Below are 14,651 nucleotides of genomic sequence, written 5' to 3'. Positions count from 1 at the left end.
TTTCCTTGTTGCACTTCCTGTCACCCTAGTGGTGTTTTGGGTTACAAGTAGGCTGTTTGTTCTCCCATTTGTCTTCCTCCCCACATCTAGTCTCTCTCTAGCTGCTCATCACCCACTGTTTTTCTCCATTTGCGTGTGAGGAATTAATGGCATCCACCTGGGGAGTCAGCTCTTTCCTTACACCCCAGGAGGAGAACAATAAACCACCTTCCTCATACCTGCTGGGTAACTGCACATGAACAAGGAAGCAATACCTAGTTCTTCACAAAACACCACTGCCAAATCTGCCTCTGCACAGCCTTTGATGAGGCTTAGTGAACCAAGGCTTTGAACCACAACCACTAGCTCCTGTGCCACTTTTCCCAGTGTATTTGAGCATAAATCAAGGTAGGACGTTTGTCTCCTCAATGTGCTCCGGCACCTGACGACAGGCAGCGAAGATGCCAGCGCTAGGACTCCAGAAGCAGCCTGATGCCCTAAGCAGTGCTTTGAGGCTGCTGCTGTCGACTGAAGTGGGACGCGTCCCAGGGGCTCTCCTCCAAGTGCTTCTCTAATAATAGCCTTGCTGAACGAAGCATGGGTTAATTACTGCCCGGAGGTGAGCATGAGGTGAGACTGAGTGCAGCCTTCCATGTGACCTGTGCTGATCAGCAGCTGCTGTTTACTTGGTCATACCCCTGCTCAGCACCCTGACATTCACTCTCTGCCACTCACAGCCCTGAAACACACAGGATCCCGTTCTCACCTGCACCATTTAATGACCTCAGAGACCAGGAGATCCTTTCCACCTGCACCAGGACCCTGCTGATGGCTGCATACAGCTGCTGTGCATATCCCAGCGCAGATGTGTTGCCAGGCCTGCGATCTGCTCTCGATGCAGCTTGCAGATGCTGGAGTGAGTCCATGCACCCCTATACAACAGGAAAACAAGGAGACATATGTAGATAGTCCTGAAGAACAGCAATGGATTACTCAAAAAGCAGGGTGACATCTGTTTGGTAAATTAGATGCTGAAGCCAAAGTCTTAAAGTTGATATCCAATTCTAGCTTATCTGCTCTCTCCCTTGGCCTCATCCAGGACATAACATACAACCCTGTGGCTCAGGTGACCTGCTCCTTCATTTCAGAAGAAAGAAAACTGCTTCATGTCCCCCTGCATACTCCATGTTTCTCCTCGCTTTCCACCTCCTCCTGGCCTGCAAACAAAGCAGAGGAGCCCGGGTTTGCCCCTCAGTTACCCACTGCATCGGAATTCACTTGAGCATTGCTGTACGGAGCAGCCAGGCTTTCTCCTTAACAGATTAGTTATGTGCAGAAAGCTGCCTACTTATGTGGTTTAACCTAATTTCCACATCACTGGCTTCCTTTTTCGGCTCAGCGGAGTCGAAACAACAAGGGCCTTGCTTCATCTCTCTCTCCAAGCACAGCACTGCCAGAAGAGGGGAAAGAGGGAGCAAATCCCTCTGACCTGCGCCACCAAATCGCAAGAAGGTCAGGCGTGCCCCTCGCATCTCTCACCAGGCTGAGGGCTGAGGCTGCATGCTGCTGAGGGGGGCAAACCTGTGGCACTTCCCCAGCCCCAATACCTTGTACCAGCCGCCTCCTGGCACGCAGCAGGGCTGGTGACGAGGGGCAGGGTCTCTCCTTTACCACCAGCCTGTCTCTGCCAGAGCCACGTCCCCAGTGCCTGAGGAAACACCCATCTATCTCCACAGCCCCCTCGCTCTGGCAGGCACACATTTGGTGTTTTTTTTCCCAAAACACCAGCAGAGGTGCGATAAATAGCCTGATTCCCTCTGCTTCTCCTGCTGCGCTCCAGAGCCCTTCTGAGGGGAAAATACGCAAAATCAACCCACCTCAGCACCACACCGCAGCCCACTATAGCGATCTGGCCAGCCATGGAAGCGCAGATTTCATCCTCTCCACAGGTTTCAACCCCTGGGCCGCCCACTCTGCTCCAGCTTTTGCTCTCCTCAAGACATCGGCTTAATTTGGAGAGAGCAAAACCCCACCCAGACCCCAACCCCCCCCGCGGGGCCGCGCACCCTTAACCCCACACCCCTCAGGGGCCTCGAGTGGCGGCGGGGCGCAAAATGGCGGCGGGGCCGGGCCGGGGCGGGCGGGCGGGAGGCGGGAGGAGGCGGAGCGGCCCCGCAGGTGCGGGCGGAGCGGGGCGGGAGCAGCGGGGCCGCCCGGCCCCCTCTGGCCGCTGCCGGCTCGGCGGCGCTCCCCGGCCGGCTCAACGCCTTCAGCGGCCCCGCCGATGGCTCCCCCCTCGGCTCTCGGCGGCGGCCGCCGGTGAGGCTGAGCCCCCCGGGGCCGCCCCCGGGGCCGCGGTGTCGCCGGAGCTCGCCGCAAGCCCCGGCGGCTCCCCGAGGCTGGGGAAGATGCTGCCGGGCTCCATCCAGATCTCCGGCGAGACGCTGTCGGGAGCGGAGATCCGGGACATCTGCGAGAGCCTGCGGGAGAACTCGGTGCGGCTGCTGTCGCTGCGGGGCTGCCAGCTGTCGGAGCGGGACTTCGGGCACGTCTGCCGGGGGGCGGCCGAGTCGCGCTCCCTCGCCCAGCTCAACCTCAACCTGGGCATCGTCTCCAACATCAACCGCGTCAAGCAGCTGGCCGAGGCCCTCAAGACCAACCGCTCCGTCCAGTCCCTCTTGTGAGTAGCCGCGGGGGGCCCCTGCCCGGTGATGCTGCTCGGGGTGCCCAGCAGCTCCCCGGAGTTCACGTCTCGTCAGGGGAGAAATGCCCTTGACATTGCCTTCACCCCTCGCCCTTCACCGGGCTTTCCCGCCTGCTTGGCACGGTTTCAGCCCCATCCCCGAAAAACCTGGGTCCCCCTGCACCCACCTGAGCCTCGCCGGTGCCCTCCGCACCCCCTCGTCCCTGCTGGGCTCCATAGCTGCCGGCTGGCCCCCTCTGCAGAGCCCTCCTGAGGCTTTTTCCCTGCCTGACACTAGGATTTGTCCCCCTCCTCCTCCTCACTTCACCCACTTCTTGCTCCCCACCGGGTCAGCTTGCCCCTAGAAGGCTCCGTGGTAATTTTCCCTTTGACCCACGCAGCCTCCATGGCAGTCCCCTGACGGATGCAGGCTTGGCCCTCCTCAACCCGGCGCTCTCCATCCATCCCTCGCTGGTGGCTCTGGATTTAGGAGACTGCATGCTGGGGGACGAAGGCATCAACCTGATCTGTGGGCTCCTGCCACCCGATGGGGCTAAGTCAGGTAAGCACCAGGAGCCGCGGGCTGCACAGGAACCAGCAGAGCTTTTCCGTGGAGCAGTAAATCCTCAGCCCTGGGAGCAGCAGGCTCTGTAGTTTGGGCATTTATTTTCCCGACTTCAGTACAGCAGAAAAGCCAAGCGATACAGGACCAGTTCCCTTGGGCAGGCATGGGCTTTCTGCTATTGATCTGTCCTGCTGGCAGTTTGTTGCTCAGAGACCAACAGGTTGCTTCTGCTTTATGACAGCAGCATGTGAAACTGGAGGAGGGGAGAGCTTGGGCTTTGCATTTATTATCTTCTGTTTATGTGTTGGTAGTGACCACAGATAAATATATGGCGTACCCCCTACCCCAGCATTTAGTTCACTGTCAGCACCTGAGATTTGTCCCCAGTTGCGGGTGCACTTGGTGAGCGTGTAGATGGCTGGTGATAGCCTTAGTGCCAAGCTCACATCGTTACAGGGGATGATCTTTAGCGGTCTGACGCTGGTGGGTCAATGAACACAGGAGCTGGCAGGTCCTGAGGGAACAGCACCCCTTTCCCTGAGGCTCGTAGTGCTTTCCAACTCCTCTCCCGAGCACCTTGTGTCTGTGCTCACAGTGTCACCATTGCTGTTATCTCAGCTGGCCACCCCTCCTAGGTGCAGGCTTCAGAGCCCACCATCCCTGTGATCCTCTCTCTGACCTGTCACCTCATGCCACCTCCTTCTAGTCAGTCGCCTCGCACAGCCCTTGTCTCTGTGGTGCTTGCTATTTAGGGTAAGCAGAGCACAGGTTGTGAGAGCAGAGAAATGGGGCAGTCACAGCATGGGCAGGTAAAGGGACACAGGAAGGCAGTGATATAAAAAATGATGTGTATGGGAGCAAAAACCAAACCCTTTAGCCTGTTGGAGTACAGGGGACACGACTCAGAGCTGCTCTGGTTAGCTGAACTAGTTCCCCTCCAGCTGCTTTGGTGATCCTCGGGCTCTGGTTTGGCTTCTCTCTCTTCTCCAGGCCTCAAAGAGCTAACGCTGAGCGCCAACCCGGGCGTCACAAGCAAAGGCTGGGGCCGCCTGGCCATTGCGGTGGCTCACAGCTCCCAGCTCCGAGTGTTGAACCTGGACTACAACCCCCTGGGTAAGCTGGGGGACCGCAGGGGCCTGACTCCTGCCTTCCCGGGCTTCTGCAGTTTGCTTTGCTGGGTGGCCAGGGGCCGAGCTCTGCGTGGGCAGCAGAGCTTTTCCAGCAGGATGGGGACCTTGCACTGGTCCTGCCTGGTTCCCAGCAGTGAATCCACCCCGCCAAGCACCCTTGGCACTCGGGAAGCCAGCCTCGCTGCTCTGGGCGGCGTGGCCGCGTGCCCTGCCTGTGTTTGCCATCACGTTTGACCCCCTGCTTCTGCCCCATGGCCTGACGTCAGCTCGGCAGAAGCCAAGCATTCCCCTGCTCCCCCCTTCCCTTCTCCCGGAGCAGGGAGGAGGAGGAGGAGAGGCTGGCATGGGTTGCCATAGAAACCAACTCTCTCCAGCTCTGCTGCAAGGTGGTGAGGAGGAGACCAGGCCGGGCCTCCCTACCCAGCGCAGCGGCTGGGCGCTTCCCACCTCGCTTCCCTGCTGGAAATGGAGCCCCCCTCCAGGGCGGTGAGGGCCCCGTGGTGTTTCCGTGACAGCCCCAGCCCCACAAGGGCAGGGGTGGTGTGTGAGTGAAGGCAGGCACTGCCGACAGCCCTGGTTTGCTTCTCCTCCAGGTGACCAGGTAGCAGGGATGCTCGCTGTCGCTGTGGCCTCCAGTCGAACCCTTGAAGTGCTGGATTTGGAGGGAACAGGACTTACCAACCAGTCGGCCCAGGTAAGGAAACCTGTTACTCTGCAGCATCACTGAAGCCCCACTGAAATTGGTCCTGGCCACCTGTAGGGGCACCAGGATGTCTACCTGCCTCCCTGCCCTTTCCAGACTCCACACACGTCCCCTTCCCTCCCTGCACCCAGAGGTGCTGCTGCTTTCCCCGAGCTCGCAGCACTCAGCCACAGGAGGAACTTGGAAGGCACAGCTCTGACCTAGAGCTCCTGGGCCTCCCTCAAGGCAGCAGAGAAAGTCACAGAGCTCTGTCTGTAGTTTGGGTTTCTTGGGAGAAGTAAGGGGTTGGATTTGTGATGGAGAATCAGAGGTCCATGTGCAGCTCCCAGCAGTAGGAGGGGCCTTGCCTGGGTATGTGGGAGCAGCAGGTGTAGAGCAGCCTCCTTTTCGGGCAGAACCAGGAAATCCAGTCTCAGTTCTCCCTACAGCAAGACGAGAAGTCCTCAAAACGTCTGGCAGAGGGAGGTCAAAGCTGAAGGATGGCAGAGGTAAAAAGAGGAGGGTTGGAGCCTGTGGGGAGGCAGGGTGCTGAAACTCTTCCTGTTGAACCTAGCTGCTGTTTGTGCTGCTCGTCAGCCTGCTTTTATCTCGCTTTCTGCCCAGACCTTGCTGGACATGGTGGAGAATTACCCCACAGCCCTACGGACACTCATCCTGGCAGAGAACAACATCAGTCCGGAGCTGCAGCAGCAGATCTCTGACCTGCTCTCGGAGGGCGAGGAAGAGGAGGAAACGGAGGCTCGCGAAGTCACGGCCAGGGAGAAGAACCCCTGGATCTGCCAGAACAGTAAGAGCTCTGGGGCCTGGCCTGGTGGGGCTGGCAGACAGCCATAGGGATGTTTGGGGTGTTTCTAGTGCCACGGATCTCGTGGTGGGGTTGGTCCCTTATCCCTGTGAGCTGCAACCCAGACAGCCCCCAGCCACGACCTTGATGTTAAGCAGCGTTGGGCTGAGCCCTGCTTGGAAAGGGAACCTCCAAGGACAATGCAGCAAAGAGCAGAAGCGGTACCTCAGAGGCGTTTCTCCTGATGCTGCAGGAATTAAATCTTTGTGCAAAGCCTTAAAACCAAGGGCAGGAGCATTCAAGATCTCAGGGGCCTTTGCCAGACATCCTAGCCAAAACTCGTGTCATTCCTCACCGCTTCCAGAACCTCCCTGCAACAGGCACAGGAGCAGCTTTTCCTATCTCTGTGGCCTAAACGTGTGAGGGGTGAGCCAGGTGCCACAGCCTGCCTGTGCAGGGGCTTGTAACAGAAAAAAAGGTACATGATGGGAAGAGCAATTGCCTGTTGTGTGTATAATATTGTGCATTGCCATGCCTACATCATGATCCTGCCGGCTTGGTGGTTTGTTTTTTTTTAATTTTTTTTTTCACCTTACACCTCTAATTGTCCTTCCCTCCCTCCCAATTCTAGTATCAGGCTAGCAGACAAGCCCAAGCACCCCCAGTGCCTCACAACATCTGGTTCTTCGTTTGTTAGAGCCATAAACCTCCTTTGCTGGCAGCTTTGGCTGCGTTTGGGATCCAGTTTCCCGAAACCGATCCCCAAAACAGAGATCCCCCTCTGCAGTTTTGAATATGCGAGGTCTGGATCTGAAGCACAGGGGCACTATCTATCTCCCCCCTTTGCATCCAGGAAAAATGCTTTTTCTGCAGTTTAGAAAATCTTCTGGATGGAAGACCAGCACCCTGCTGGCTTTTAGTATGCGTGCCCATCCTCCCTGCAGCCAGTTCCTTGGCAGGGGGAGTCACCGAGTTCCTGGCCAGCACTCTGTGCCATCCCCGAGCCCGAGGACTGCCCTGGTCTTCCTGACGCCAGGCGGAGGAGGGAGGGCTGCACAAACCCTCCGTTCACAGGGCACACGATCAGGGTTTCCTGGCCTCTGCTGCCACGAAACGGCTGCTTGCCCGCGTGGGTTTGGGCTGCGTGCAGCTCATCCCAGCCGGCTGCTGGCTGCGGAGCTGGGAAGGTGCTCGGGGCCTGCAGGTTCAGAGGCGTGGGGCTGCCTGAAGGCACAGCTGGGTCAGTGGCACCGCGACCACTGCACTTAACGCGTCGGGGATTCCTCAGCCTCACCTCTGGCTCCAGGCTCTCCCACAGCCCAAAAACCTCATGGTTTTCTCCCTCTCTCGCCACAGCTCCCAGCTCCCAGATGGTCCTGATGACGTCGGGACTCGGCGACAGCCTCCTAGCAGAAACGGAGATGTAGCTGGGCTGCCCTGCCTGCTCCTGCCCAGGAGAGCGCCGGCGCTGGCACCACGCACAGCGGGGGCGGGGAGCACGCACCCACCAAGCCCCCGTGCCTCCGCTGAGCTGCCCCGAGGCTCTCCTCACACATTTCACCTCCCATCGCTGGCTCCCGGAGCGCTGGAGCCCGGTCCAAGTGAATCTCCACACGCCTCTCTGTGTCGCCACGCGCCCCGTCGGCCGCTTGTGATTGTCCAGTCGCTGCATGCGTAGCTCACGCTGCCCTGCCTCTCTCTCTCTCTCTCTCCCCCCCTACACCTTGGCTGCACCCCGCAGGGTGCAGGCTGTATTTATTCAGATGTGTATAAGAGATGGTCTTTCTATCGCCTGTCCTGCTGTCACGACCAGAGTTTTATAAAGGGCACAGCCGCGGCACCGCTCGCAGCCACCTGAGCCTCCCGCAGCCTTCGTGCTGAACCAGAAATGGTGGCAAAAAGGGGAATTTCCTCCCGTTTTGCCTCTGCTACAGCAGTGCCCCGGCCCTGCTTGAAGGCAGCAGGGGGCAGCACCGCCCTGGCATCCCCTGGCTCCCCTCCTGGCTGTCTCTGCGTGCCCACCACAGTCTAGATCAGCTCCTGAAGCACCAGAAACAAGGGGCTGGAGGGCAGCAGTAACTTAGCTCAGCTGGGAGAGGGCTCAGCTGCTTTCTGGGTACCTCTGAGCCTGCTGAGGGCATCACAAGGCAGGCACGGAGTGGGCGATCAGCCAGTTCAGTGCCTGGCACGCTTGCAGGTGGCGCACACACTCCACAAGAGGCTCTGCTCCTCCACCAACACGCTCAAGAGCGGGCTCAGGTGAGAAAACACGGCAGCCATCCCCCCTTACTTTTAAAATAGTTTATTTCTGCTCTTAAAATATACATCAGTTTGAAAATTTCAGAAAACAAAAACAAAAACACGTTAGTTACAGATTAACAGTCTGGAGGGGAGCGGGGTCAGCTCGAGGCCCCGGAGCCAAGGGGGGCGCAGGAGGCAGGCACCGCGCCAGCCAGGGAGGGCTCCGCTCCTCCCGGCTTCAGGGCAGGAGATAACACCCTGCGAGCTGAAGGGAGGCTCCTGCTCTCAGCACCAGCCTGTTTGCACAGGAATCGAGTGAAATACTGCAGTGAAAGGCCGAGCCCCGGCTCCGCAGCTGCCTGAGGTGGGACGCAGGGCGACGGCGCAGGGGCCTGCAGCTCCTTTTCACAGGCCCTGGAGCATCAGGGTTGGGGCTGAGGCCCCAGCTGCAAGCAGCCCTCTGAAAAAATGGGGATTTGGGGAGGGGAGCAGGGCCCCCGGGCAGCTTTGGGCTGCATCTCTGGCTGTTGGCTCCCTCCCCGGCAGAGGGATGCTCTCCTCCGGCACGGCAAGGAGCACTGACGGAGCAGGGCAGGAAGACAATGCAAATCCAACTAAAAAAAGGAAAAAAAAAACAACAGCCAGCAGGCCAAGGATCAGCCAGCAGGAGCCAGGCTAGCCCTCTGCCTCACCCCCTGGGCCAGGTGAGAGACACGAGACAAGACAAGGGCACAGGACGAAATTAAAACGGGACACCAGGCCACGAGAGCCCTCAAAAAAAAAAAACAACAAAAAACAAACCTACACCTACAGACCTCTCCCCATCCCTCCCCCCTCCCCGATAAGACACTGAGCACACGAGACAGCGAAGAAAAGTCACGAGATCACGCTAGGCTAGAAAAAAAAAAACCATGCCTGGAGGCCCTACCCAGAAGGGGAAGCCCCGGAGAGGCACCAGAGCCAGCCCGGAGCCCCCCCAAAAGAAGGGGGCACAAAGCCCCTGGCAAAGGGCTGCTGCTGAGCCAGGGAGCAGCTCCCCAGAGCACTGCCCTCGCATCCCCACAGGCCCTGAAAATCCCAGCAGCATCCTTCACCATCTCGTTGCCGAGGCTGGAGGGCTTTCTGCGGGCTGGTGAGAAGGGAATCGGGGCTCGGGGCCGCCCTCGGCGCAGGGAGCAGCCTGGCTGCCAAGCACTGCGGCTGGTTCTGCAGGGTGGGGAAGGGAAAAAAAAAACAACCCACCCCAAAAACCCGAGGGCGGGCGAGAAGAAAGCAGCCCACCCAAGAGGAGAAGAGGCAGCAGCCTTCCAACAAAACAACAGAAGAGGTGTGAGGGAGGAGACGCACAAACAAAGCCCCAAAACCAAACCTCCTCTGCCCGGGGAGGGGACGCACGGAGGCAGCCGGGGCCCCCGGGGGCTCCCAGGGGCTCAGACGCCACCGCCGGGCGCTCTGCCCCGTTGGCACGAGTTGAAAGAGAGCAGCCGGGGCCTCAGGTACCTGAGTGGGAAGGGAAAAGGGAGGGTGAGAGCGCGGGGAGGCAGAGGCACGCCGGGACGAGGGGTACCCAGAACTGAGTCCGGTACAGGCACCAGTGTGAGGCTGCGGGGACAGCCGCGAGCGCGCCGGGGCAGCGGGTGTGCTGCGGGCCCGAGGGTAGCCAAAGAGGAGAATAAATATAAAATTTCAGATCGTGAGAGGGTAGCGAGAGGTTTTTTCTCCCTGGGAAGAAAGTGGGGAGGTGGAGGCGTCCCGCAGCACGCGGCTGCTGCTGCTCCTGCCTCAGCTGAGCAGGTTGCCCTGCTCCTGGGCTTGCGTCAGGCTGTCCTTGCGGTGCAAGTGGTGGACCCCCATCCTCTTGGGGCTGCGGTGCGGCCGTCCGAAGGGAGGCCTGGCCCTGCTGCCTTCGCCGCTCTCCTCCTGAGCTCCTCCTTGGCTGCTCTCCTTGCTTCCCGGCAGCAACATTTCTCTCTCGTCAGCCGGGCTCTCGGGCAAGCCGAGGTCCACGTAGTCCTTGTGCTTCTCCGGCGGGGGGCTTCCAGGCTCCGCGGGGCCTCCGCCGCCTCCCTGCAGCAGCTTCTGGGCTTCGTCCTGGGAGAAATCCGTGCCGTAGTCCGAGGAGAAATGGCTCCGGCGGGCTCTGGACTCGGTGCTGTCCGTGTCCACGCTGGAGTCCCGGCTGACGGTCCAGCTGCAGCTCTGCGCCGACTCCTCGCCGTCCGAGTAGGCCGAGGCCGCCCTGCCCAGCTCCTGCATGGAGCGGCTGAACCTCTTCTGCAGCTCCGGGGCGGTGTCGCGGCCGAAAGCCGTGCGGTTCAGCAGCGCCCGCTCCGAGCTGGGGGGCGCCTTGTCCACGAACACGCGCTGCCAGTTGGCCAGCAGGTCCTCCTCCGAGCTGGCCGAGCTGGCGAAGGCGCTGGGGATTTGGGGCGGGCTGCTGAAGGGGCTGCTGTGGGACGAGCCGGGAGCCCCGGCTGCTTTGGGGGACTGCTGGCAGGAGCAGCTGGAGGCCGAGCGGCGCCCTTCGGATGCGGGGCTGCCGGGCAGCGTCCGGTGCCGGTCGCAGCTCTCGTCCTCGCTCTGCACCAGGCTGAGCGAGATGGCCTGGCGCGTGGCGTACGTGCAGTTGGGCAGGGGGCTGTTCTTCGGGATCCTTACCTTGTCCTCGGAGAACTCGATCACCTTGCGCCCGGGGTAGATGGGGTGGGGGGGCGACGGGGTAGGGTACGGACTGAGCTTCTCAAAGGCCGGCGCGTCCTCGGGGACGCTCTCCACGCTGCCTTGCGGCTTGCAGCCGCCGTTCTGCTGCTTGCCCGCGTCCCCTCCCTCCTTCCCCGGCTGGCCCGCGCTCTGGCAGGCCTCAGGAGGGGCTCCGCTCATGTCCACGTGCACAAACACGTCCTCAGCCATGGGGCAGCTGCCGCTGCTGGACTTGGCCGAATTCAGCACCAGGGATTCCGGCTTCTCCAGGACTCTGGCGATGACCGAGGTGGGCACAACGTCAGACGGGGCCAAGGTATGGGTTGCCTCTTGCCCAGGGCCTGAAGACTCCTGGGTGCTGTGCAAATGCTTATTGACCATGTCCTGCAGCTCGTAGGGAAGCTGGGGAGAAGGAAAAGGACGTCAGAAGGGTGCTGCCCCAGAAACCATGACGCCCCAGTTAACCTGCCTTTTCCAACCCATCTTCACGGGTACTTTTACTCCTTATCTCAACCCTAACGTTCACCCAACTTGCCCTGAGGAAGAAATCTCTTTCCACAAAGAACCCGCCCCATATGAGGGATGAACAAGGCTCTCTGGCTGTCACACCAACCACGTTTCCAGGCCGTGGCTCTCAGACCCAGCTCGGAAAAAGGCCAGGAAAAGGTGGCAGGCGGGACTCCGTCCCCCACGCCTGTGAGCGCAGAGGCAGGGCCCAGCCAGCCCATGCTAGGGGGAGGCCTATTGATCGGTGGAAAATCCGCTGGTGGTTGCACCAGTGACTGAACAGCCCCCAGTGCAGGACCCGCAGTGCTCCCCACACGCGGTAATTACAGCCTGGCCGCCCTGGCAGCCCGCCCGTGATCAGGATCGATGCCTTCCCTCGTCCCTGCTGATCCCACTTCCTCCCTCTCCCCGTTTCGGAGATGCAGAGGGCGGACAGCAGAGCTCCACCAGCCGCTCCGTGGCACAACAGGGTCTGTCCCGTGTCACAGCCAGAAGGAAACCCTGTCCCAGGCTGGAGGCACGGGGCAGGGTGCGTGAGAACAGCTGGCTGAGGGGCAGACCCCCCTCCAGCGTGGGACACGGCCCTCTGGGGGGGCAGAATGCTGAGCCCTGGGGAGGGGAGACAGCTGGGAGAGGGGTCAAGGTTACCCCAGCAGTAACTGATACACACGGACCTCAGGAGCGCTAATTTGAGACACAAAGGGGGAGGGGGACGCATCGGTCACCTGCTGAGTTACTAAAGATGAGCACACGGCGTCGCTGAGAGGAGCTTACCAAGGGCTGGGGACTAAGGGCATGGGCAAAGAGAGAGCTGGGGCAAGGGCCCAAAGCAGATTTCATGTTCCCAGCCGGAGAAGTGATGCTGCTACCTTCGCTCACCCTGAAGGCAGGACGAGCTGAGCAGACCCCACAAGGGGGAGCACGTCCTGGTACCGACTTTTCCCGTTCAGGAGGCCGAAAAGACACCCTGAACGCTGCCCCCCGAACTGCTCCTCAGCAAACCACTGATCTGCCAGCGTGGCCCTCGCACGTGGACAGGTGAGAAAGGCAAGAGGACGGAGCAGGGTAAGAGAGAGGTCTGTCCTCCCGCCAGCTTCCAGCAGGCACCCGGCAGGCTATCGAATTCAAGGTTATTGTGCTTTTTATAACAGCTCCTGTGAAATGGAGCCGGGGTGAAAGAGGAGCTGGCAGAGGCTCTGCGCTGCCCTCCCAGTGGGAGCGGGAGCAGGAGCACCCCACACCTCTGCCCGGAGCTGAAGGGTGAGAGGCCAACAGCCCCGCAGAGAAAGCTGGAAAAAGGCAAGGCGCAGGTGGAAACCACGAGCCCTCCTTCCCCACCTCCGCGGGGCTGCTACTCACATCGGCAAACTTGTGGTTCCTGAAGTGGGACTTGTTGCACTTGAGCAGCTGTACCGCGAGGTTGCAGTCCTGCCGGTAGCGTTCCTGCAAGAAAGGGCACAGCGTGCAGCCGCGTCAGGCTCGTAGCTGCTCCCCGAAAAGGCACCGCCTGGCCAGGTGCTGCTCAAACAGAAGGCCCGTGCATTTCTTACGGCTCAGCCAGCACGTCCCTTTCAACTCCTCCCTCCCTGTGGAATTCATCTCCAGAAGTCCCCTCAGTTGGTACAGCCTGGGCTCAGGTCAAACCTTAAGCTCAGACACCAAAAGAGTCTGATCTTCATCAGCCGTGCAGATCAGCCCTTCCTTGCCCAGTCCCTCAGGCCGTTTTTCTGTTTGCCTGTCCCTACCGCTGCGTGCAGCTCCCCCGCCTTCATAAACACTGAAGTCATCCCCATGCTCCTTTACGCCCATGACTTTGAACCAGAGGACGAGCCCACACCTCACCACACTTGCACAACCCTTTGCAGACTCACTCACGTTGAGTTCTTCCAGCTTGTTGATGGTAGTTTTCGCATCAAGCAGTTTATTAGTGAGCTCCACGATCTCCCAGTCCAGCGTCTTGCGGTCCATCTCTGCCTTTTTGATCTGGGATGCGAGAACAGAAGGGTGTAAATCCCCCCAGCACAGAAGAAACCGGCTTCACCACCCACCTCACCCCCAGCATAGCACAACGCCACGTTCAGCTGGGATACAAAGACTTCCAGACAGACAGACAAGGGGGACAGGCTGGCTCTTCACCCAGGGAGGGCCTCCAAAGGCAAGTGGAGCCGGCCACTCTGCTGGTTGCAGAGGTGACAGCTGAGTTGACAGCTCCTTAATGCAGCACAACCACGTTTCCTCTCTGCCCTGATTGATGGGGTGCCTGATGGAAAGGTGGTGGCTTTGAATAGTTCATCCCATCCCGCCACCAGCAGCAAGGAGCTATAAATTTGTGATACCCAGCCCTCCGCTCTGGGGCAACGGAGCGAGAACACTGCCCATACAGGTCAGCAGGCTGTGCTGAGCGGACAGATTTGTTTGGCAGGGAAAGGATACCACCTTGAAAGAGCTCAGGCCTTGCTCTGGTAAGAAAAAGGACCTGGAGCTCACTCAACGCCCACCCTAATGCAAGTGGTCTCGTCTCTTCAGACTCCCTAACAGTTTAGGAGCAGGGCAGGCGGAGACCCGGATGTTAGAGGGGCACAATGAATACTGACCCAAGAAATTCAAGTGACAGAGTTAAGAAGAGAAAACTGGCTCGGTGTCAAACGCTCTTCGGATGGAGCGCTGCAAGCCAGGGCCTGCTGCAGCTGCGGGCAGCTGCTGGATACCAGGTGAGCCCTTGGCTGGACGAGGGCTGGGGGCCCCCCTCCAGCTGGGCTGGAGCATGTGGGACTGCCAATGAAACCGACAGGCTGGGACACGTAAAAGGGGGAAAAAAAAGAAAAAACACACAAACGAAAAGACGCAACTGCAAAAATCCAGCTTTGGCTGAGAGAGGCCTGAGAGGTGAGCGCGCCCAGCGTGTGCCAGCAGCAGCATGGGGAGGAGAAAGAGAGAGAGAGAGAGAGAGAGAGAGGGGGAGGGAGAGAAAAGAAACAGCCATGAGTGTTATGAATGCACACAACAGACACACACACACACGCTGGCTCTGCTCTGACTGTCCCCGTCCCCCCAGGACGAGCCCCCCAGGAGCGGCTGGCACATCCCTGGCGTTTCCAGAGGGACTGAAGCAACACGACGGACGGACACCATGCGGTTATGTTGTGGGCAACCAAGCTCACGTGCATGACCAGGTAGGGGCTCCATAAATCAAGGAACCAGCTCACGACACCAGCCAGAAGGGGGACTAGGTGGTCGTGGCCAGAATCCCAACCCTCGCCCACCTCCACGCCTGCTGGCTAAAGCCAGGGCCCCTTCCCCCTTCTGCTCCTAGCACATAGGTCTACCTCCACCTCCCCTCTGTAGGGACCGAGTAAGGC

At 59.8% G+C, this 14,651-nt stretch overlaps 2 protein-coding genes across 6 annotated transcripts in view; one reads left to right on the top strand and one right to left on the bottom strand.

The window, feature by feature from the left end:
- The first annotated feature begins 2,373 nt into the window (after window positions 1-2,373).
- LRRC73 (leucine rich repeat containing 73) lies at window positions 2,374-7,640 on the top strand. Its single transcript, XM_032184878.1, has 6 exons — window positions 2,374-2,659; window positions 3,064-3,224; window positions 4,218-4,340; window positions 4,951-5,051; window positions 5,664-5,847; window positions 7,201-7,640. Exons 1-6 carry the CDS (start codon window positions 2,388-2,390, stop codon window positions 7,269-7,271), a joined length of 912 nt encoding a protein of 303 aa, XP_032040769.1. The 5' UTR covers window positions 2,374-2,387; the 3' UTR covers window positions 7,272-7,640.
- Window positions 7,641-8,920: 1,280 nt separating this feature from the next.
- TJAP1 (tight junction associated protein 1) overlaps window positions 8,921-14,651 on the bottom strand; it is a 33,781-nt gene continuing 28,050 nt past the window's right edge. For 4 of the 5 annotated variants that reach the window (XM_032185851.1, XM_032185853.1, XM_032185852.1 and 1 more), the window contains 4 exons: window positions 14,142-14,171; window positions 13,168-13,275; window positions 12,652-12,735; window positions 8,921-11,187 (listed from right to left, as the gene is read on the bottom strand). In XM_032185851.1, the coding sequence (XP_032041742.1) occupies window positions 9,868-11,187; window positions 12,652-12,735; window positions 13,168-13,275; window positions 14,142-14,171 (1,542 nt within the window). In that variant the 3' untranslated portion in view covers window positions 8,921-9,867. The remainder of the gene's footprint in view (window positions 11,188-12,651; window positions 12,736-13,167; window positions 13,276-14,141; window positions 14,172-14,651) is intronic. The other variant, XM_032185857.1, reaches the window with a different exon arrangement.

The sequence above is a fragment of the Aythya fuligula genome, chromosome 3 (genome assembly GCF_009819795.1).
Source record: "Aythya fuligula isolate bAytFul2 chromosome 3, bAytFul2.pri, whole genome shotgun sequence".
Classification (NCBI taxonomy): domain Eukaryota; kingdom Metazoa; phylum Chordata; class Aves; order Anseriformes; family Anatidae; genus Aythya; species Aythya fuligula.
This window is presented reverse-complemented; position numbering and strand designations above follow the sequence as displayed.

What these genes read in the sequence shown, in the direction of transcription:
- LRRC73 (XM_032184878.1), top strand. Translation starts at nt 2,388, where the DNA reads ATGCTGCCGGGCTCCATCCAGATCTCCGGCGAGACGCTGTCGGGAGCG. An exon ending in ACCCGATGGGGCTAAGTCAG is followed by an intron (nt 3,225 to 4,217) that starts GTAAGCACCAGG and finishes TCTCTTCTCCAG; the next exon opens with GCCTCAAAGAGCTAACGCTG. An exon ending in CCCCTGGATCTGCCAGAACA is followed by an intron (nt 5,848 to 7,200) that starts GTAAGAGCTCTG and finishes CTCTCGCCACAG; the next exon opens with CTCCCAGCTCCCAGATGGTC.